The following is a 24,806-nucleotide window of genomic DNA, read 5'->3' on the forward strand; positions in this document are numbered from 1 at the left end:
ATGCTGTCTCATCGTTGTCGGTGATCAGACCTACCACTGTTGTGTTGTCGGCAAATTTAATGATGGTGTTGGAGTCGTGCGTGGCCACGCAGTCATGGGTGAACAGGGAGTACAGGAGGGGACTGAGCACGCACCCCTGAGGGGCCCCCGTGTTGAGGATCAGCAGATGTGTTGTTACCTAAACTGCGTTGCCTCTTCAGAAAGTTGAAGTGAAATACGATTCACTGTTACGTCACCTCCCTGTCTCCTCAGTCGATTCACTGATGCATTTTGTTTAATCTGGTCCATATTAATACATGTTCTAATACGTTTTTCCTGCTACATTTTTCAATGTTGTTGAATTCGGTTTGAAGGTTTACTGTCTGGATTCTGTGATTCCGTTCTCTGCAGATTTGAAATGGTATTGTAGTTATTATCGCTGCTGTAGAGCCAGTCTATGTGAAGCGGTGTTGCAATAACATAATGCATCTGCTTTTCCCTCATCCATGTTATTTATTCAAGCTGAATAAAAGGAAACATATGGTGACATATAATACTGAAATACTTTCCCCCAGAATGATCATATAATACTGAAATACTTTCCCCCAGAATGATCATATAATAGTGAAATAATTTCCCCCAGAATAATTCTGACCTCAGTGTTGTATATCATAGGATGATGTTCCTGACTGTGGTGTTCTCTTCTGGATAATGTAACCCCTGATCCAGTCTGCTGTACGATGATGTCCTAACCCCCTGACCCTTAACTCACACTCTCTTTCTCCAGATGACCGGTCTTGTGTCATGTCCCAGCGGTCTGCTAGTCATTGGCCTCTGCCTCGCACTTTCCTCCGTCAACGCCCAGTCAGCGATATGGACCAATGAAGGTAAGAGACACTAACCCTAACCCAAACCCCTTACAGCTCCCCTGTAAGATATGGACCAATAACGTAAAGACTAAATCAGCCCTAATGTATAACAGTGCTCTACCCTGCACCTTAGAGACTGCTGCCCTGTGTACCGTTGAAGTCGGAAGTTTACATACACCTTAGGCAAATACATTTAAACTCAGTTTTTCACAATTCCTGACATTTAATCCTAGTACAAATTCCCTGTTTTAGGTCAGTTAGGATCACCACTTTATTTTAAGAATGTGAAATGTCAGAATAATAGTAGAGAGAATTATTTATTTAAGCTTTTATTTCTTTCATCACATTCCCAGTGGGTCAGAAGTTTACATGCACTCAATTAGTATTTGGTAGCATTGCCTTTAAATTGTTTAACTTGTGTCAAACGTTTAGGGCAGCCTTCCACAAGCTTCCCACAATAAGTTGGGTGAATTTTGGCCCATTCCTCCTGACAGAGCTGGTGTAACTGAGTCAGGTTTGTAGGCCTCCTTGCTCGCACACGCTTTTTCAGTTCTGCCCACAACTTTTCTATAGGACTGAGGTCAGGGCTTTGTGATGGCCACTCCAATACCTTGACTTTGTTGTCCTTAAGCCATTTTGCCACAACTTTGGAAGTATGCTTGGGGTCATTGTCCATTTGGAAGACCCATTTGCGACCAAGCTTTAACTTCCTGACTGATGTCTTGAGATGTTGCTTCAATATATCCACATCATTTTCCTTCCTCATGATGCCATTTATTTTGTGAAGTGCACCAGTCCCTCCTGCAGCAAAGCACCCCCTCAGCATGATGCTGCCACCCACGTGCTTTTCCAACAGTCATGAAGGAGTTCCCACATATGCTGAGCACTTGTTGGCTGCTTTTCCTTCACTCTGCCGTCAAAATCATCCCAAACCATCTCAATTGGGTTGAGGTCGGGGGATTGTGGACGCCAGGTCATCTGATCCAGCATTCCATCACTCTCCTTCTTGGTCAATAGCCCTTACACAGCCTGAAGTTGAGTTGGGTCATTGTCCTGTTGAAAAACAAATGATAGTCCCACTAAGCCCAAACCAGATGTGATGGCGTGTCGCTGCAGATTGTGGTAGCCATGTTGGTTAAGTGTGCCTTGAATTCTAAATAAATCACGGCCAGTGTCACCAGCAAAGCACCCCAACACCATAACAACTCCTCCTCCATGCTTTACGGTGGGAACTACACATGCGGAGATCATCCGTTCACCTACTCTGTGTCTCACAAAGACACGGCGGTTGGAACCAAAAATCTCCAATTTGGACTCCAGACCAAAGGACACATTTCCACCAGTCTAATGTCCATTGCTCATGTTTCTTGGCCCAAGCAGGTCTCTTCTTCTAATTGGTGTCCTTTAGTAGTGGTTTCTTTGCAGCAATTCGAACATGAGGCATGACTAACACAGTCTCCTCTGAACAGTTGATGTGTCTGTTACTTGAACTCTGTGAAGCATTTATTTGGGCTGCAATTTTAGAGGTTGGTAACTCTAATGAACTTGTCCTCTGCAGCAGAGGTAACTCTGGGTCTTCCATTCCTGTGGTGGTCCTCATGAGAGCCAGTTTCATCATAGCGCTTGATGGTTTTTGCAACTGCACTTCAAAAAACTCAAATTTCTTGAAATGTTCCATATTGACTGACCTTCATGTCTTAAAGTAATGATGGACTGTCGTTTCTCTTTGCTTATTTGAGCTGTTCTTGCCATAATATGGACTTGGTCTTTTACCAAATAGGGCTATCTTCTGGATACCACCCCTACCTTGTCTCAACACAACTGATTGGCTCAAATGCATTAAGAAGGAATTAAATTCCACAAATTAACTTTTAACAAGGCACACCTGTTAATTGAAATGCATTCCAGGTGACTACCTCATGAAGCTGGTTGAGAGAATGCCAAGAGTGTGCAAAGCTGTCATCAAGGCAAAATGTGGCTATTAGAAGAATCTCAAATATAAAATATATTTTGATTTGTTTAACACTTTTCTGGTTACTACATGATTCCACATGTGTTATTAGATTTGATGTCTTCACTATTATTCTACAATGTAGAAAATAGTAAAAATAAAGAAAAACCCTGGAATGAGTAGGTGTGTCCAAACTTTTGACTGTTACTATATGTGCATATTATGTGTGAGTAAACAGAGAGTGTTTGTGTGAGTACGCAAGGCCCTGCATAGAGACGGAGCAAAACAAAAAATAAAAGGTCAATAAAGATACAACTCTGCCCCATTGATGTACTGGGCTGTCCGCACCACCTGATATAGAGGTCCTGGATAGCAGGGAACTCTGCCCCATTGATGTACTGGGCTGTCTGCACCACCTGATATAGAGGTCCTGGACAGCAGGGAACTCTGCCCCATTGATGTACTGGGCTGTTCGCACCAACCTCTGTAGCGCCATGCGATCGAGGGCAGTGCTATTGCCATACCAGGCAGTGATGCAGCCAGTCAAAATACTCTCAATGGTGCAGCTGTAGAACGTTTTGAGGATTTGAGGGCCCCCATGTCAAACTTGTTCAACCTCCTGATGTTTTTCAAGGGCTTCTTCACGGCTGTGCGTGTGTGTTTGGACCATTTTAAGTCTTTAGTGATTTGTACTCAGAGGAACTTGAAGCTCTCAAAAAGTTATACAGCTGCACCATCGAGTGCATCCTGACCGGTTGCATCACTGCCTGGTATGGCAGCTGCTCGGCATCTGACCTTAAGGCGCTACAGAGGGTAGTACGTACGGCCCAGTACATCACTGGGGCCAAGCTTCCTGACATCCAGGACCTTTATACCAGGCGGTGTCAGAGGAAGGCCCAAAAAATTGTCAAAGACTCCAGCCACCCAAGTCATAGACTGTTCTCTTTGCTACTGCACGGCAAGCGGTATCGGAGCGCCAAGTCTAGGTCCAAAAGGCTCTTTAACAGCTTTTACCCCCAAGTCATAAGACTGCTGAACAATTAATGAAATGGCCACCGGGACTATTGGCATCAACTCTATTTTCTTAAAACTGCACTGTTGGTTAAGGGCTTGTAAGTAAGCATTTCACGGTAAGGTCTACACCTGCTTTATTCGGCGCATGTGACAAATAAAAATGAATTTGATTTGATTATCAGTTTATTTGACTATTGTCTCATTCATTTCAGCTATTTGAGGTTTTTAGTATAGTTGTCTAATGTTGGTATATTATTCTGTTTTAATGTTACTCCTCAATCACTATGATAAATATCATAGTTTTTCTTTAGTGTATTTTTAACAGAGCTGAGATTTACTTTGAAGTGTAAAGTGTAAGAATAATGAAATCAGTCAATGACATCTACCATCTACCACCTACCATCTACCACCTACCACCTACCACCTACCACCTACCACCTACCATCTACCATCTACCACCTACCACCTACCACCTACCATCTACCATCTACCATCTACCATCTACCATCTACCACAGTAGATGTTTTATACAACAGCCTTCTGTGTTCTCTTTTCGACTCCATCCGCAATCAAACGCCAGATTTTTCTCCATCTCCTTAGCTATCATACTCTGCTTCCACCGGGCATTCCACTGATTTTAAAACTCGGTCCTCCAGAAAGTGGAGAGCCGTAGCAACACTTTCACAGTTCTTCATGATATCTTTCAAAAAAAGCGGCTTTAGAAAGGATTACCTACACATACTAAGCAGTTCATGTTATAGACAGAAGTGTGCTACGTGGTAAACCAATCCGGACTCATCTCTCGCCATGTCCAGCCCATCCATTATAACAGCCAATCATGGCTAGTGGGAAGGTTCCTGACTTTTTCTGTGGCTAAACCAACTAGGCTCGTAATTTAACAATTTTATTTGTATTTACAGATGGCATACAAGTTTGTTATTAAGCCACATGAAAGTTCACGTTCCAGAAGTTTCTGTTTCTGCCAAAAAACGATTTAGATTTTTTTACCCTCAAATGCCTCTCCTGTGAAGTAGTGAAACTAGTCAATTTTTACAAATTAATTAAAAATGAAAAGCTGAAATGTCTTCATTCAATAATTATTCAACCCCTTTGTTATGGATAGCCTAAATAAGTTCATGAGTAAAAATGTGCTTAACATTCATAATAAGTTGCACTGTGTGCAAAAATTGTGTTTAAAATGATTTTTGAATGACTACCTCATCTCTGTACCACACACATACAGTTATCTGTAAGGTCCCTCAGTTGAGCAGTGAATTTCAAACACAGATTCAACCACAAAGACCAGGGAGGCTTTCCAATGCCTCACAAAGAAGGGCACCTATTTGATAGATGGGTAAAAATGAAAAAAAGCAGACATTGAATATCCCTTTGAGCATGGTGAAGTTATTAATTACACTTTGGATGGTGTATCAATACACTCAGTCACTACAAGGATACAGGCGTCCTTCCTAACTCAATTGCCGGAAAGGAAGGAAACCGCTCTCAGGGATTTCACCATGAGGCCAACGGTGACTGTAAAACAGTTAGAGAGTTTAATGGCTGTGATAGGAGAAAATGGAGGATGGATCAACAACATTGTAGTTACTCCACAATACTAACCTATTTGACAGAGTGAAAAGAAGGAAGCCTGTACAGAATACAAATGTTCAAAAAAATGCATCCTGTTTGCAACAAGGCACTAAAGTAAAACTGCAAAAAATGTGGCAAAGAAATTATCTTCCTCAATACAAAGCGTTACGTTTAGGGCATATCCAACATATCACTGAGAACCATGCTTCATATTTTAAAGGATCATGTTATGGGTATGCTTGTCATCGGCGAGGACAAGGGCATTTTTTAGGATAAAAAGAAACGTAATGGAGCTCAGCACAGGCAAAATCCTAGAGGAAAACCTGGTTCAGTCTGCTTTCCACCAGACACTGGGAGATGAATTCACCTTTCAGCAGGACAATAACCTAAAACACAAGGCCAAATATAGACTGGAGTTGGTTACCAAGACCTCATTGAATGTTCCTAAGTGGTCTAGTTACAGTTTTGACTTAAATCTGATTGAAAATCTACGGCAAGACTTGAAAATGGCTTTAGTAATGATCAACAACCAACTTGATGGCGCTTGAAGAATTTTTATAAGAATAATGGGCAAATGTTGCACAATCCAGGTGTGGAAAGCTCTTAGAGACTTACCCAGAAAGACTCACAGCTGTAATCGCTGCCAAAGGTGATTATAACATGTATTGACTCAGGGGTGTGAATTCTTATGTAAGTGAGATATTTCAGTATTTCATTTTCAATTCATTTGCAAACAATTCTAAAAACAAGTTTTCACTTTGTCATTATGGGGTATTGAGTGTAGATGGGTGAGATTTTTTGTTGTTGATTTAATCCATATTGAATCCGTTCTGTAACACAACACAATGAATACTGTCTGAAGGCACCTATTCGGCTGCAAACGGTAGTTTACAAATCCTGACTGTCCTGAAGACTTATGGGAGGACTGTAACTGTTTATAGATGGTTGCTATGTAACAGCAGCCACAACAGGAAGCTCTACCATGTCTTTGTGTAGAGAGACTATACTTTAGGTCATAGAGGTTGTAAATCCTGAAGCTCTTACATCTCTGCCTTGTCTAGTTTCAGATGTTCAGTATGGGAGGCTGGGGTCCAACGTCACGCTGGTGTGTGGAGCGGCACTGGACAGGTATGTTCCCTATGCAGGGCTCTGGGGGGGTCTGGGATGGGGATGTTCCCTATACAGGGCTCTGGGGGGGTCTGGGATGGGGATGTTCCCTATACAGGGCTCTGGGGGGGTCTAGGATGGGGATGTTCCCTATACAGGGCTCTGGGGGGGTCTGGACAGGTATGTTCCCTATGCAGGGCTCTGGGGGGGTCTGGACAGGTATGTTCCCTATGCAGGGCTCTGGGGGGGTCTGGGATGGGGATGTTCCCTATACAGGGCTCTGGGGGGGTCTGGACAGGTATGTTCCCTATACAGGGCTCTGGGGGGGGGGGGTCTGGGATGGGGATGTTCCCTATACAGGGCTCTTGGGGGGTCTGGACAGGTATGTTCCCTATACAGGGCTCTGGGGGGGTCTGGACAGGTATGTTCCCTATACAGGGCTCTGGGGGGGTCTGGACAGGTATGTTCCCTATACAGGGCTCTGGGGGGGTCTGGACAGGTATGTTCCCTATACAGGGCTCTGGGAGGGGTCTGGGATGGGGATGTTCCCTATACAGGGCTCTGGGGGGGTCTGGACAGGTATGTTCCCTATACAGGGCTCTGGGGGGGTCTGGGATGGGGATGTTCCCTATACAGGGCTCTGGGGGGGGTCTGGACAGGTATGTTCCCTATACAGGGCTCTGGGGGGGTCTGGACAGGTATGTTCCCTATACAGGGCTCTGGGATGGGGATGTTCCCTATACAGGGCTCTGGGGGGGGTCTGGACAGGTATGTTCCCTATACAGGGCTCTGGGGGGGTCTGGACAGGTATGTTCCCTATACAGGGCTCTGGGATGGGGATGTTCCCTATACAGGGCTCTGTAAGGGGATCTGGGATGGGGATGTTCCCTATACAGGGCTCTGTAAGGGGATCTGGGATGGGGGTGTTCCCTATGCATAACTAGCTCTGGGGGGGTCTGGGATGGGAGGTCTGGGATGGGGATGTTCCCTATACAGGGCTCTGTAAGGGGATCTGGGATGGGGATGTTCCCTATGCATAACTAGCTCTGGGGGGGTCTGGGATGGGAGGTCTGGGATGGGGATGTTCCCTATACAGGGCTCTGTAAGGGGATCTGGGATGGGGATGTTCCCTATGCATAACTAGCTCTGGGGGGGTCTGGGATGGGAGGTCTGGGATGGGGATGTTCCCTATACAGGGCTCTGGGGGGGTCTGGACAGGTATGTTCCCTATACAGGGCTCTGGGGGGGTCTGGACAGGTATGTTCCCTATACAGGGCTCTGGGGGGGTCTGGACAGGTATGTTCCCTATACAGGGCTCTGGGAGGGGTCTGGGATGGGGATGTTCCCTATACATTGGCTCTGGGGGGGTCTGGACAGGTATGTTCCCTATACAGGGCTCTGGGGGGGTCTGGGATGGGGATGTTCCCTATACAGGGCTCTGGGGGGGGTCTGGACAGGTATGTTCCCTATACAGGGCTCTGGGGGGGTCTGAAAAGGTATGTTCCCTATACAGGGCTCTGGGATGGGGATGTTCCCTATACAGGGCTCTGGGGGGGGTCTGGACAGGTATGTTCCCTATACAGGGCTCTGGGGGGGTCTGGACAGGTATGTTCCCTATACAGGGCTCTGGGATGGGGATGTTCCCTATACAGGGCTCTGTAAGGGGATCTGGGATGGGGATGTTCCCTATACAGGGCTCTGTAAGGGGATCTGGGATGGGGGTGTTCCCTATGCATAACTAGCTCTGGGGGGGTCTGGGATGGGAGGTCTGGGATGGGGATGTTCCCTATACAGGGCTCTGTAAGGGGATCTGGGATGGGGATGTTCCCTATGCATAACTAGCTCTGGGGGGGTCTGGGATGGGAGGTCTGGGATGGGGATGTTCCCTATACAGGGCTCTGTAAGGGGATCTGGGATGGGGATGTTCCCTATGCATAACTAGCTCTGGGGGGGTCTGGGATGGGAGGTCTGGGATGGGGATGTTCCCTATACAGGGCTCTGTAAGGGGATCTGGGATGGGGATGTTCCCTATACAGGGCTCTGTAAGGGGATCTGGGATGGGGATGTTCCCTATGCATAACTAGCTCTGGGGGGGTCTGGGATGGGAGGTCTGGGATGGGGATGTTCCCTATACAGGGCTCTGTAAGGGGATCTGGGATGGGGATGTTCCCTATGCATAACTAGCTCTGGGGGGGTCTGGGATGGGAGGTCTGGGATGGGGATGTTCCCTATACAGGGCTCTGTAAGGGGATCTGGGATGGGGATGTTCCCTATACAGGGCTCTGTAAGGGGATCTGGGATGGGGATGTTCCCTATACAGGGCTCTGTAAGGGGATCTGGGATGGGGATGTTCCCTATACAGGGCTCTGTAAGGGGATCTGGGATGGGGATGTTCCCTATACAGGGCTCTGTAAGGGGATCTGGGATGGGGATGTTCCCTATGCATAACTAGCTCTGGGGGGGTCTGGGATGGGAGGTCTGGGATGGGGATGTTCCCTATACAGGGCTCTGTAAGGGGATCTGGGATGGGGATGTTCCCTATACAGGGCTCTGTAAGGGGATCTGGGATGGGGATGTTCCCTATACAGGGCTCTGTAAGGGGATCTGGGATGGGGATGTTCCCTATACAGGGCTCTGTAAGGGGATCTGGGATGGGGATGTTCCCTATACAGGGCTCTGTAAGGGGATCTGGGATGGGGATGTTCCCTATACAGGGCTCTGTAAGGGGATCTGGGATGGGGATGTTCCCTATACAGGGCTCTGTAAGGGGATCTGGGATGGGGATGTTCCCTATGCATAACTAGCTCTGGGGGGGTCTGGGATGGGAGGTCTGGGATGGGGATGTTCCCTATACAGGGCTCTGTAAGAGGATCTGGGATGGGGATGTTCCCTATACAGGGCTCTGTAAGGGGATCTGGGATGGGGATGTTCCCTATACAGGGCTCTGTAAGGGGATCTGGGATGGGGATGTTCCCTATACAGGGCTCTGTAAGGGGATCTGGGATGGGGATGTTCCCTATACAGGGCTCTGTAAGGGGATCTGGGATGGGGATGTTCCCTATACAGGGCTCTGTAAGGGGATCTGGGATGGGGATGTTCCCTATACAGGGCTCTGTAAGGGGATCTGGGATGGGGATGTTCCCTATGCATAACTAGCTCTGGGGGGGTCTGGGATGGGAGGTCTGGGATGGGGATGTTCCCTATACAGGGCTCTGTAAGGGGATCTGGGATGGGGATGTTCCCTATACAGGGCTCTGTAAGGGGATCTGGGATGGGGATGTTCCCTATACAGGGCTCTGTAAGGGGATCTGGGATGGGGATGTTCCCTATACAGGGCTCTGTAAGGGGATCTGGGATGGGGATGTTCCCTATACAGGGCTCTGTAAGGGGATCCGGGATGGGGATGTTCCCTATACAGGGCTCTGTAAGGGGATCTGGGATGGGGATGTTCCCTATACAGGGCTCTGTAAGGGGATCTGGGATGGGGATGTTCCCTATACAGGGCTCTGTAAGGGGATCTGGGATGGGGATGTTCCCTATGCATAACTAGCTCTGGGGGGGTCTGGGATGGGAGGTCTGGGATGGGGATGTTCCCTATGCAGGGCTCTGTAAGGGGATCTGGGATGGGGATGTTCCCTATACAGGGCTCTGTAAGGGGATCTGGGATGGGGATGTTCCCTATGCATAACTAGCTCTGGGGGGGTCTGGGATGGGAGGTCTGGGATGGGGATGTTCCCTATGCAGGGCTCTGTAAGGGGATCTGGGATGGGGATGTTCCCTATACAGGGCTCTGTAAGGGGATCTGGGATGGGGATGTTCCCTATACAGGGCTCTGTAAGGGGATCTGGGATGGGGATGTTCCCTATACAGGGCTCTGTAAGGGGATCTGGGATGGGGATGTTCCCTATACAGGGCTCTGTAAGGGGATCTGGGATGGGGATGTTCCCTATACAGGGCTCTGTAAGGGGATCTGGGATGGGGATGTTCCCTATACAGGGCTCTGTAAGGGGATCTGGGATGGGGATGTTCCCTATGCATAACTAGCTCTGGGGGGGTCTGGGATGGGGATGTTCCCTATACAGGGCTCTGGGGGGGTCTAGGATGGGGATGTTCCCTATGCATAACTAGCTCTGGGGGGGTCTGGGATGGGGATGTTCCCTATACAGGGCTCTGGGGGGGTCTAGGATGGGGATGTTCCCTATGCATAACTAGCTCTGGGGGGGTCTGGGATGGGGATGTTCCCTATACAGGGCTCTGTAAGGGGATCTGGGATGGGGATGTTCCCTATACAGGGCTCTGGGGGGGTCTAGGATGGGGATGTTCCCTATGCATAACTAGCTCTGGGGGGGTCTGGGATGGGGATGTTCCCTATACAGGGCTCTGGGGGGGTCTAGGATGGGGATGTTCCCTATACAGGGCTCTTGGGGGGTCTAGGATGGGGATGTTCCCTAGGCATAACTAGCTCTGGGGTGTCAGTCAGTCTATTTTAGGACATATTGTCCTTTCTCCTGGAGGTCATTCTACCATGTGACTAATGCTTAGCCCCTAGCAGTTAAACCTCTTAAGTCAACTACATGTATTGATCATGAGATGACCATGAACAATAACTAGAAATGCTGCACACTCCAAGAAAGGTTAGAATCTCATCTTTCTGATAAAAATAGTTATACATTGCTGAGGTGTGGTCACTTTTGAGGACACAAGCTCAAGTACACAGTACAAATATAAAGACATATATCCTATTCAATAAATGACAGATTTCCTATTCAACAAAACTGTATGAATAAGGCTTGAAATGACTTATAAACGTTCTAAATATAGTATAATCACATTTTAAAACCACTAACTCTAAGATTTCACCTTCCCTATAACTGTAAAATACATAATTGTATGTTCAGTGTTAGAGTAAATTTGCATATTTTCTAAATGTTTTTGATCAAAACATCTGAACGTCACACTGAGCTCTAGCTCGGCTTCCTGGACTCGTTAGGAACTCACCTTTCATCTCATATTAATAATATTGTCCATCTACGACAAACAGAAAGTGTTTGTTGTTAAAAATCTATGAATTATTTTAGATTAATGGCTATAAATTCAACCTCTGAATGTGCTACAGTGATGAAACCATTCTCTCCTGCTGCACTACGATGTAAGGATTGCAGGCCATTAATCTAAATGTGGCTGTGACATAGGGTTCAGCCAGGAAGTGGTGTAGTGGTCTAAGGCGTGGTGCAGTGGTCGAATCCAGGCTCTGTCGTAGCCGGCCGCGACCGGGAGACCCATGGGGCACAATTGGCCCAGCGTCGTCCAGGGTAGGGGAGGGAATGGCCGGCAGGGATGTAGCTCAGTTGGTAGAGCATGGCGTTTGCAACGCCAGGGTTGTGGGTTCGAATCCCACGGGGGGCCAGTATGAAAAATAAAAAAATAATGTATGCACTCACTAACTGTAAGTCGCTCTGGATAAGAGCGTCTGCTAAATGACTAAAATGTATATGTAAGAGCCAATGAAATGGCAAGAGGGACATCCCAGCTTCAAGTGGTTTCAGATTTCACATCCTACTTCACACAGGCACAAAACATATACTACTGTGTCCGTGGGAACCAGGGCTATCCCTCAATGCAAGCCATTTCCATCCACATTGTCCACAGACATCATAATGTCTCTGCAGGACATCAGTGGAGTGGCGTCTGAACAGGAGGTCCGTGTTACCATGGCAGCACCGAGTGACATCAGATGGTCATCTGGTCCTCCTGCATGCCGACCACACCGCTGAGGGGAACTACAGCTGCAGTGATGACCAGGGATTCCTCATCCAGACAACCCGACTCAGGCTGGGGCGTAAGTCTCCCCTTCCCTCTACCACGCTAGATAGATTCATAGACTCAGGCTGAGACCTAAGTTGTAATATTAATCATTCCTTGGAAAGGATACCGGGGAGAGCTGCAGTCAGGGAACAATAACAACAGTTCCCTTCAGCTCCCAGCACTTCATTCGTCGGACAGGAAATGACAACGTCAGTCCATTCAGCTTCCTGATAAGAGGGGCAAGGCCAGAGACTTGACCACTTGAATAAGACAGAGAGAGGACCAGTAGTATTATTTATACACACATTGAGCTGTGAGGAATCCCATCGTTGTAAACCTTTATGTATTGGGTTGTTGAGTATTTGTAGGTGTATCATCTTCAGAAAGACTGAGTCCCAGTGTGTAGATATTGTGATCATCATTTCTCCTCTCTTCTTCCTCAGATCCCCCCGGGCTGCTCAATGTTTCCTGTCGTGTGTCCAATCACAGCCTGGTATTGTGTTCATGGGTGGAGTCTGTGAAGACCCACCTGCCTGCCCAGTACCACGCCTCCTACAGGTAAGCCACCGTCCTCTCCTTTCCTACCGTACACAGATATAATGGTGTTGATGGTGAAGGACCTCCCTCTCTCCTCTCTCCCCCCCCCCAGGGGTAATAAAAGCCAGGTGAGGATGTGTGTGGTGTCCTCTCCCACCCAGAGACAGTGTACCATCTCAGACCCCACCATGTGGCAGCAATACCATGACATCAACATCACAGAGACCAACCCTCTGGGGTCACATACCACCATCCTCATGGTCAAGTTACACGAGCTCTGTAGGTCACAACCTCATCTGGACACTGTGTCTTTACCTGTCTGTCTTTACCTGTCTGTCTTTACCTGTCTTTACCCGTCTGTCTGTACCTGTCTGTCTTTACCCGTCTGTCTTTACCTGTCTGTCTTTACCTGTCTGTCTTTACCTGTCTGTACCTGTCTGTCTTTACCTGTCTGTCTTTACCCGTCTGTCTTTACCTGTCTGTACCCGTCTGTCTTTACCTGTCTGTCTTTACCCGTCTGTCTTTACCTGTCTGTACCTGTCTGTACCCGTCTGTCTGTACCTGTCTGTACCTGTCTGTCTTTACCTGTCTGTCTGTACCTGTCTGTCTTTACCTGTCTGTCTTTACCCGTCTGTCTTTACCTGTCTGTCTTTACCCGTCTGTCTTTACCTGTCTGTCTGTACCTGTCTGTCTTTACCCGTCTGTCTTTACCCGTCTGTCTTTACCTGTCTGTCTTTACCTGTCTGTCTTTACCTGTCTGTCTGTACCCGTCTGTCTTTACCTGTCTGTCTTTACCTGTCTGTCTTTACCTGTCTGTCTGTACCTGTCTGTCTTTACCTGTCTGTACCCATCTGTCTTTACCTGTCTGTACCCGTCTGTACCCGTCTGTCTGTACCTGTCTGTACCTGTCTGTACCTGTCTGTACCTGTCTGTACCCGTCTGTACCCGTCTGTCTTTACCTGTCTGTACCCGCCTGTACCCGTCTGTCTGTACCTGTCTGTACCTGTCTGTCTGTACCTGTCTGCCTGTACCTGTCTGTCTGTACCTGTCTGTCTTTACCTGTCTTGGCTTTACCTGTCTGTATGTATGTTTGTCTGTCTGTCTGTACCCATCTGTCTTGACCTGTCTGTCTTTACCTGTCTATACCTGTCTTTATTTACCTGTCTGTACCTGTGTGTCTTTACCTGTCTGTACCTGTCTGTCTTTACCTGTCTGTACCCGTCTGTCTTTACCTGTCTGTACCCGTGTGTTTTTACCTGTCTAAACCCATCTGTCTTTACCTGTCCGTACCTGTCTGTCTTTACCTGTCTGTACCTGTCTGTCTTTACCTGTCTGTCTGTCTGTATGTCAGTCTGTACCCGTGTGTCTGTAACTGAATGTACCTGTCTCAATCAAATCAATCAAATGTATTTATAAAGCCCTTTTTACATCACCCCTGGGCCAACTACACTCAATCATAGGACCTACTGAAGAGATTAGTCTACAGTAAAGACTTAAAGGCCAAGACCGAGTCTGCGTCTCTCACATGGATAGGCAGACCATTCCATAAAAATGGAGCTCTATAGGAGAAAGCCTCCAGCTGTTTGCTTGGAAATTCTAAGGACAACAATGGGGCCTGCGTCTTGTGACCGTAGCGTACGTGTAGGTATGTACGGCAGGACCAAATCAGAGAGATAGGTAGGAGCAAATCCATGTAATGCTTTGTAGGTTAGCAGTAAAACCTTGAAATCAGCCCTGGCCTTAACAGGAAGCCAGTGTAGAGAGGCTAGCACTGGAGTAATATGATCACATGGTTCTAGTCAAGATTCTAGCAGCCGTGTTTAGCACTAACTGAAGTGTAGTTAGTGCTTTATCCGTGTAGCCGGAGAGTAGAGCATTGCCATAGTATAATCTTGAAGTGACAAAAGCATGGATTAGCTTTTCTGCATAATTTTGCAATGTTACGAAGATGTAAAAAGGCTGCTCTTGAAATATTTTTGATATGTTCGTCAAAAGAGAGATCAAGGTCCAGAGTAACATCGAGGTCCCTCACGGTTTCATTTGAGACGACTGTACAACCATCGAGATTCATTGTCAGATCCGACAGCAGATGTCTTTGTTTCTTGGGACCTAGAACTAGGATCTCTGTTTTGTCCGAGTATAAAAGTAACACATTTTCCGCCATCCACTTCCTGATGTCTGAAACACGCCTGGTGGGCAATTCTGGGGCTTCACCATGTTTCGTCAAAATGTACAGCTGTGTGTCGTCCGCATAGCAGCAAAAGTTGACATTGTGTTTCCGAATGACGTCACCAAGAGGTAGCATATATAGTGAAAACAATAGTGGTCCTAGAATGGAACCTTGATTAACACTGAAACTTACCATTGTAACTGCCTGTACCTGCCTGTACCTGTCTGTACCCATCTGTACCCGTCTGTACCCGTCTGTCTCGCTGTATGTACAGTGGTACAAAAAGTATTTAGTCAGCCACCAATTGTGCAAGTTCTCCCACTTAAAAAGATGAGAGAGGCCTGTAATTTTCATCATAGGTACACGTCAACTATGACAGACAAATTGAGGAAAAAAAATCCAGAAAATCACATTGTAGGATTTTTTATGAATTTATTTGCAAATTATGGTGGAAAATAAGTATTTGGTCACCTACAAACAAGCAAGATTTCTGGCTCTCACAGACCTGTAACTTCTTCTTTAAGAGGCTCCTCTGTCCTCCACTCGTTACCTGTATTAATGGCACCTGTTTGAACTTGTTATCAGTATAAAAGACACCTGTCCACAACCTCAAACAGTCACACTCCAAACTCCACTATGGCCAAGACCAAAGAGCTGTCAAAGGACACCAGCAACAAAATTGTAGACCTGCACCAGGCTGGGAAGACTGAATCTGCAATAGGTAAGCAGCTTGGTTTGAAGAAATCAACTGTGGGAGCAATTATTAGGAAATGGAAGATATACAAGACCACTGATAATCTCCCTCGATCTGGGGCTCTACGCAAGATCTCACCCCGTGGGGTCAAAATGATCACAAGAACGGTGAGCAAAAATCCCAGAACCACACGGGGGGACCTAGTGAATGACCTGCAGAGAGCTGGGACCAAAGTAACAAAGCCTACCATCAGTAACACACTACGCCGCCAGGGACTCAAACCCTGCAGTGCAAGACGTGTCCCCCTGCTTAAGCCAGTACATGTCCAGGCCCGTCTGAAGTTTGCTAGAGTGCATTTGGATGATCCAGAAGAGGATTGGGAGAATGTCATATGGTCAGATGAAACCAAAATATAACTTTTTGGTAAAAACTCAACTCGTCGTGTTTGGAGGACAAAGAATGCTGAGTTGCATCCAAAGAACACCGTACCTACTGTGAAGCATGGGGGTGGAAACATCATGCTTTGGGGCTGTTTTTCTGCAAAGGGACCAGGACGACTGATCCGTGTAAAGGAAAGAATGAATGGGGCCATGTATCGTGAGATTTTGAGTGAAAACCTCCTTCCATCAGCAAGGGCATTGAAGATGAAACATGGCTGGGTCTTTCAGCATGACAATGATCCCAAACACACCGCCCGGGCAACGAAGGAGTGGCTTCGTAAGAAGCATTTCAAGGTCCTGGAGTGGCCTAGCCAGTCTCCAGATCTCAACCCCATAGAAAATCTTCGGAGGGAGTTGAAAGTCTGTGTTTCCCAGCGACAGCCCCAAAACATCACTGCTCTAGAGGAGATCTGCATGGAGGAATGGGCCAAAATACCAGCAACAGTGTGTGAAAACCTTGTGAAGACTTACAGAAAATGTTTGACCTGTGTCATTGCCAACAAAGGGTATATAACAAAGTATTGAGAAACTTTTGTTATTGACCAAATACTTATTTTCCACCATAATTTGCAAATAAATTCATTAAAAATCCTACAATGTGATTTTCTGGATTTTCTTTTCTCATTTTGTCTGTCATAGTTGACGTGTACCTATGATGAAAATTACAGGCCTCTCTCATCTTTTTAAGTGGGAGAACTTGCACAATTGGTGGCTGACTAAATACTTTTTTTCCCCACTGTACCTGTATGTACCTGCCTGTACCTGTCTGTCTCGCTGTCTGTACCTGTCTGTACCTGTCTGTACCTGTCTGTACCCGTCTGTACCTGTCTGTCTCGCTGTCTGTACCTGTCTGTACCTGTCTGTACATAGTCGCTTTGGATAAAAGCGTCTGCTAAATGGCATATTATTATTATTATTATTACATGTCTGTCTCGCTGTATGTACCTGTCTGTACCTGTCTGTACCTGTATGTACCTGTCTCTACCTGTCTGTACCTGTCTGTACCCGTCTGTACCTGTCTGTACATGTCTGTACCTGTCTGTACCTGTCTGTACCTGTCTGTCCTTTTCAATCTTCACATTGTTAGTTGTTGATTCCTAACTCCCCTCTCTCTCTGTCTGTGTGTACCAGTGTGTGTGTACCAGTGTGTGTGTACCAGTGTGTGTGTACCAGTGTGTGTGTACCAGTGTGTGTGTACCAGTGTGTGTGTACCAGTGTTGGTTGCATGGTTCCTCACCCCCTCTCTGTGTGTCTACAGTGCAGCCAGATCCCCCAGAGGCAGTAACAGCAGTGGGGGTGGTAGGATACCCCATGGTTCTCCGGGTGTACTGGAGGTACCCTGCCTCCTGGCTCCACGACGCTGTGCCCTTCCCCCTCGTCTTCCAGCTCCGATACCGTCCTGTAGGATCCAGCGTCTGGTCAACCGTCAGTTCCTCTATTATCATACTGGAGATTATATTATATTAGTCAGTTCCTATACTATCCTACCCACTAATTATATTATATTAGTCAGTTCCTATACTATCCCCCTATATCTCTCCCCTCCCTCCCCCTATATCTCTCCCCTCTCCCTATATATCTCCCCTCCCTCCCCCTATATCTCTCCCCTCCCTCCCCCTATATCTCTCCCCCCTCCCCCTATATCTCTCCCCTCCCTCCCCCTATATCTCTCCCCTCCCTCCCCCTATATTTCTCCCCTCTCTCCCCTCCCTCCCCCTATATCTCTCCCCTCCCTCCCCCTATATCTCTCCCCTCCCTCCCCCTATATCCCTCCCCTCCCTCCCCCTATATTTCTCCCCTCCCTCCCCCTATATCTCTCCCCTCCCCCTATTCCTTTCCTTAATATCTTTATCTCCCCCCTCCCCCTTTCCCTCCCTCTATATCGATCTCTCTCTCTTTTCTCTCCTCTCCTTCTCTTCCCCCTCCAGGTGGAGTCTAAGGCCAGCCCCCTGTTGATAACCGACGCCCTAGCAGGCCACGCCCACCAGCTGCAGGTGAGAGCCCAGGACGAGATCAACCCAGACAGCCAGTGGAGCGACTGGAGCCCCCTGCTGCAGGGCTGTCCATGGAGCGGTGAGAACACTACTGTGTCCCAAATGGCCCCCTATTGCCTATTCAGTGCACTACTTTTGACCAGGGCCTTCCCAGCTAACCAGGAACATTCCCAGAACATTAGCTAAGACCCCCATTAAGTGCTAGTTAGGGTTTTATCTAACGTTACAATGGAAACATCCCAAAAAACATTCAAATAATGTTTTTGATAGCAAATGTTGATTATTTTTGTTTTTTTAATGTTTTAAATGAAATATCCTTGGAATGTTCTCCTAATATTCACCAAAATGTTCCCAGCAAACCAAAATTGGTTCTATGAAAGTTTCCAGAACATTTGTTAGGTTGTGGCAAATGTTCTCATAACACAAAAACTGTCCGGTCATGCTGATGATTATACAATGTTTGTATAAAACATTCACCTGATGTTGCAACAACGTTCCCAGAAACACATTTAGTCTGTTATTTAAAGGTTCCCAGAATGTTTCATTAGGTTGTGGGAACAGTCTGGTGGGAACATTGTGGGGACATCACAAAAGATGGGAACTGTCCAGTTGTGCGGATGATTATAAAATGTTTATTTTAGGGTGCAAAAAACATTTACCTGATGTTACAAGAACGTTCTTAGAACAATTTTTTAAATGATTTTTAAAAGTTCCTAAAACATTTATTTTGGATGTGGGAACATGACAAGAGGTTCCCACAACACTACAACTGTCCAGATGTGCTGACATTCCTTTGATGTTGTAAGAATGTTGACAGAACACCTGGTCTAAGTTCTTTAACACTAGAACCGTCTGGCCTTTCAGTCTATAAGTACCCGCTAGAGAACGTTGAGGACGTTGCAGGGCTTATCCTTTAGCAAACGCATCAGGTGCATATCAACCCGCAAGGTGTGCAAACATAAGCACCAACGCATGATAAATAGTGCATAAACAATTATAAAGGATTAATTGCATGAAGAAATATTAGTGGAAATATATCCATTAAAAAATATAACAACAATAGTTATTTGTTTAGATAGAGGATATGTTTGGTGTAATTCTACAAAGGCCTAGTGAAAAACGTAGGCCTAAAGCCCATTGGACACTTCCAGCCGATGACGCATCAACATTCTAACAGTCTAATAAATACATTTCATATACTGTATTATATCGGAAGAACAATCATTTGGTTGTTTATGAAGGTCTTACGTAGCATTAGAATACTAAAAAAAATATTATTTCAAAGAACATAATAACATTTTCATTAGTTTATGTTACTCAAGGCTATAAGTAAAAACTAAAATCACTAGTTCAAGAAGAAGTCCATCATACACTGAACAAAAATACAAACACAACATGCATGTGACGAGGTGTGAATGACGGAGTCAGGCGCAGGAGGTAAAACACAGAAATCCAGAGTTTATTCAGTGTACATGAATAAAGCACAGCAAGCGTCAAAACGAAACTAGCACAAGGGGAAAATCCACCTTGGCTACATACACGGAAATAGTAGCTCAACCGAGTTACACACTCTCACAATGAACAATCACTCACAAAGGACAAGGGGGCAGAGGGAACACTTATACACAGACTAATGAGGGAATGACTACCAGGTGTGTGTGATTGACAAGACAAGACAAATGGAGTGATGATATATGGAGCGGTAGTGGCTAGTAAGCCGGTGACGACGAACGCCGAAACCTGCCCGAGCAAGGAGGAGGGGCAGCCTCGGCTGAATTCGTGACAATGCAACAATTTAAAAGATTTTACTGAGTTACAGTTCATATAAGGAAATCAGTCAATTGAAATAAATTGATTAGGCCCTAATCTATGGATTTCACGTCTGGGAATACAAGAGGTAGGGGTGTGGATAAAAAACACCCGCAATAATATCTGCTAAACGTGTATGCGACCAATCAAATGTGGTTTGATCTGGTGTGACCACCATTTTCCTCATGCAACGCGACACATCTCCTTCACATAGAGTTGATCAGGCTGTTGATTGTGGCCTGTGAAAAGTTGTCCCACTCCTCTTCAATGGCTGTGCGAAGTTGCTGGATATTGGCGGGAACTGGAACACGCTGTCGTACACGTCGATCCAGAGCATCCCAAACAGGCTCAATGGGTGACATGTCTGGTCAGTATGCAGGCCATTGAAAAACTGGGACATTTTCAGCTTCCAGGAATTGTGTACAGATCCTTGCGATATGGGGCCGTGCATAATCATGCTCAAATATGAGGTGATGGCGGTGGATGAATGGCACGAACAATGGGCCTCAGGATCTCGTGACGGTATCATAAGGTGGCTTATGATAGAGAAATTAACATGACATTCTCTGGCAACAGTTCTGGTGGATATTCCTGCAGTCAGCATGCCAATTGCACAGTCCCTCAAAATTGAGACATCTGTGGCATTGTGTTGTGTGACAAAACTGCACATTTTAGAGTGACCTTTTATTGTCCCCAGCACAAGGTGCACCTGTGTACTGATCATGCTGTTTAATCAGCTTCTTGATATGCCACACCTGTCAGGTGGATGGATTATCTTGGTAAAGGAGAAATGCTCACTAACAGGGATGTAAATATATTTGTGCACAACATTTGAGAGAAATAAGCTTTTTGTGCGTATGGGACGTTTCTGGGATCTTTTATTTCAGCTCATGAAACATGGGACCAACACTTTACATGTTGTGTTTATATTTTTGTTCAGTGTTATTTTGTTTTGGCAGGTCTAAAGAAACATTGTGGAATTTAAAGGCTATTCTACCAAATACTAATTGAGTGTATGTAAACTTCTGACCCACTGGGAATGTGATGAAAGAAATAAAAGCTGAAATAAATCATTCTCTCTACTATTATTCTGACATTTCACATTCTTAAAATAAAGTGGTGATCCTAACTGATCTAAGACCGGGAATTTTTACTAGGATTAAATGTCAGGAATTGTGAAAAACTGAGTTTAAATGTATGTGGCTAAGGTGAATGTAAACTTCCGACTTCAACTGTATGTGTCCATACAATGTTGTTCTGCACTAAGCTGACTGTTGACTGATGTTACAGAATCATACCCTGATTTATCCTGACTTTCTGGCAATTGTGTAATTCATAAACAACTTATCTATTGAAATGCAAGGAAGACCAATTACAGAAATTATTACTATACCAAAACATAAAAAATATAACAATATTTAACTCAAGTCAACCTTACCATCATGATTGTAATACAGTCGTCAGTAGTGTTCACATTAACCTACTGGATCTCCTTAGCACAAACAAGAATATGAAACAGACAGACTGACTACAGGTGCAAAGACCATCCACACCCACACCCTGCTAGTAACAGTCTGACTGCAGGTGTAAAGTCCATCCACACACCCTCCTAGCAACAGACTGACTGCAGGTGGAAAGACAGCTAAGGTCAGCTAACAGGATAGCCTCTTCGCTCCGGGAGCTAGCTAGCTATCAATGTTCAAACGTTGCCTAACCTAGCTAGATATCTAGCTAATGTAGCTAGCGAACATTAGCTAGCTAGGTGGCTAGTTAGTACCTATGTTCAACGTTGATAGACACAAACAGAACGATGTATAGAATGATTGCAGAAAAAGGCACACAAGGAAACATTTAACCAAGGTAACGTTAGCTAGCAAGCTAACGTTAGCTAGCTAAAGTTAACTACGTCACTCCCCAGCAACAGTTTCAGCAAACAAAGCAACAACTTTTACTTCAAATAATTATTACCTTAAAAACCTCTTAAGGATTGGACCCTTTTTGTAAAAAATTTACCTAAAATGACATACCCAAATCTAACTGCCTGTAGCTCTGGACTTGAAGCAAAGATATGCATATTTTTTATATCCTTTGAAAGGAAACACTTTGAAGTTTGTTGACATGTGAAATTAATGTAGGAGACTATAACACATTAGATCTAGTAAAAGATAATACAAACATCATCTTTGAAATGCAAGAGAAAGGCCAGACAGTGATGTAGGATTCTAGATGTAATTTAGATGTTGTCCACCAGATGGCAGCAGTGTGTGTGCGCAAAGTTTCAGACTGATCCAGTGAAGAATTACATCACTACACAATATTTTGTTTCAAGTCTGCCAGGAGTTTTTACCAAATGTGCCGAATTGGTTTTCAAATACATAACTATAGAGAACATACAAAAATGCTATGGTAATACAAAATGTAAGTTTGCACACTCCCAGGAATGTCATAAATGATGGATCATTAGCTTCCCTATAGAAAAGACACTAACCTTCACACATCTAGATGGCCGGGCGGGGTGGGTATGGAGTCAGAGGTCAAACTGTAGAACCCAGTTCCTACATTTGAATATAAAAATTGATGACAAATCAGAGCAAGATTACTGAAAGTAAGTACATTATTTACCTTCAGAGGTGAATGTACCAAACCAGTTGCCGTGATAAAAGTGTTTTGTTGTTGTGCACTATCCTCAAACAATAGCATGGTATTTTTTAGCTGTAATAGCTACTGTAAATTGGACACTGCAGTTAGATTAACAATAATTTAAGCTTTCTGCCCGTATAAGACATGTCTATGCTCCGGAAAGTCGGCTGTTGTTTACAACACCATTCTAGTCACATATCGCATATTGAGCAACAACCGTCCCGTATAAGGGTCACCGATCCCGTAGAGGTTAAACAGAGACTGTCCCTAAAAAGGAACAAATCCCTTTGAAGACAGCCTGTGGCATCGATATGAGTCAGAAACATTTATTCTAGTGTGAAAATTGACTACAAAAGTGTAAACAGGATAATGTTGGTCATCAAGTCAGTCTCATCTAAAACGGAGTTTGGAACCTCAGTGTGTCACAACAAGTAAATTAAGGTTGGGTTTGGATTACAAATATGTCAACAAATCACGTCCCCTTTCGTCAAGCTCCACGTGCAAATCGCCCCTCTGCCCACTTCGCTTCCCTTCATTGAATGGGGCTTGTTGTTTCGTCGCCCCCAAACGCGTTCAAAGGATCACGGGCCGTATACGGATTGACCATGCCTCCGCAGCCAAAGTTCTATGGTTTGCATACCCTGCCGAAGGACCGTAGTATTCGGTCGGAATAGTTGTTGTTCCCAAGTATTCACCAGTATTGCTAGCTTGGTGTGCAACGACCGGTAGTGGTGAGTATAACCAGAGATACTGGAATATAATGACCTCTCTGGTATAACTTAGCTTATGACGTTATATAACGTTATTGCTCCTTATGTAGGTACCCTGTACCTATCTTTTGATAAAACGAGGCAGGCTAGATAACATTTTATATAGACTGAAAGCCCCCCTCAATACCACAGCTATCCCCTGGTGGCGCATAGAGTTAAAGATCTGGCTGCATACGAAGTGTAAAACATTTGACCAACTGCCTCGATTCGGACTTATGTAGCAACATTTGGAAAATGTGTTTTTTACATTGAAGAAAATTAGAGACTCAGAGCTAGAAAATTCATAAATCATACACTGCAGTTGAGGAACAGTGGGAAATTAATTCTGCTTTGAAAGTTGATAAACTTGTAACCCCACAATTTGAGAAAATGGCCCATGAATGTTTTGGTACACCTACTGGAGAGCTCTTCTTTGTCTACACCTATTCAGCATCGTTCCCACCCTCTTAAGCCTTAGCCCCACCCATCTCTTTAAGGATTCACATGTGAGACCATGTGGTAAACACAAGCTATATCAAATAAAATCTAAGTTTATTTGTCACATGCACAGAATACAGAAGGTGTAAACGGTACAGTGACAATACTTGCATACTTGCATAGTAGCAATATCAAACACAGAAAGTGTCCAAATATTAGGTAACGCTTACCCTACACACTTGTCTGCTTGTCTGCTTGTCTGCTTGTCTGCTTTGATGACTTCTGATTGGCCAACAACAATCTCCACGCTCGACTCTGGTGAAAAGCAAAGAGTAGCAGAATAAATTATACAATCTCTCTCTCTCTATATATATATATATACTGCACAGATCTGTATCGGTCCTTCTGGACAAGCCAGTTAAAATGACACATACCCAAGACCCGTGACAATCATATCAGATCTGACCCGGACCCGTGACATTATTTAGAATTCCGCTCGGGTCCTGGATCGGGTCTCGGGTACTCGGCTACAGGTGTATCCGTGATGACCTCTAGTTCCAATCTTGTTTCTTGTACTTTAAGGAACTAGAACTGTGCATGCTTAGAAATGTTGTAGTAATATTAGATAAAACTTAAATATAAAGTTTATTAATGTTCTCTTGAAATGTTCTGAGGACCTCCAAGACAAGGTCAAATGTATATTGTGTGAACATCAATGGAATATTATGTTAAACCTTAAACAAATATGCTTTGAACGTCATAAAAACTGACTTATTTGGAAAATGAGGAACATTGTGCAACATTGTTCGAATGTTCTGTGCCACCTCTTAAGTACAATATGTGAATATCACAATAATATTCTTGCAACATCCCAGACAACTCCCATAACTTAATTAAGTGTAAAATCAAATCAAATGTTATTTGTCACATGTGCCGAATACAACAGGTGTAGATTTTACCATGAAAGTCTGACTTACGAGCCCTTTCCCAACAATGCAGAGTTAAAAACTAGCCTTTTTA

General features: G+C 45.2%; 1 protein-coding gene across 2 annotated transcripts in view; it reads left to right on the plus strand.

The window, feature by feature from the left end:
* Positions 1–766: 766 nt before the first annotated feature.
* Positions 767–24,806, plus strand: part of LOC311122789 (interleukin-11 receptor subunit alpha-like) — a gene marked incomplete at its 5' end in the record, with an annotated part of 39,875 nt that continues 15,835 nt past the window's right edge. For both annotated transcript variants that reach the window (XM_084197106.1, XM_084197107.1), the window contains 7 exons: positions 767–866; positions 6,465–6,531; positions 12,180–12,349; positions 12,759–12,873; positions 12,965–13,131; positions 17,415–17,581; positions 18,085–18,229. In XM_084197106.1, the coding sequence (XP_084053232.1) occupies positions 767–866; positions 6,465–6,531; positions 12,180–12,349; positions 12,759–12,873; positions 12,965–13,131; positions 17,415–17,581; positions 18,085–18,229 (931 nt within the window). The remainder of the gene's footprint in view (positions 867–6,464; positions 6,532–12,179; positions 12,350–12,758; positions 12,874–12,964; positions 13,132–17,414; positions 17,582–18,084; positions 18,230–24,806) is intronic.

This window comes from Coregonus lavaretus, assembly GCF_964263955.1.
Source record: "Coregonus lavaretus genome assembly, contig: HAP1_SCAFFOLD_4083, whole genome shotgun sequence".
Classification (NCBI taxonomy): domain Eukaryota; kingdom Metazoa; phylum Chordata; class Actinopteri; order Salmoniformes; family Salmonidae; genus Coregonus; species Coregonus lavaretus.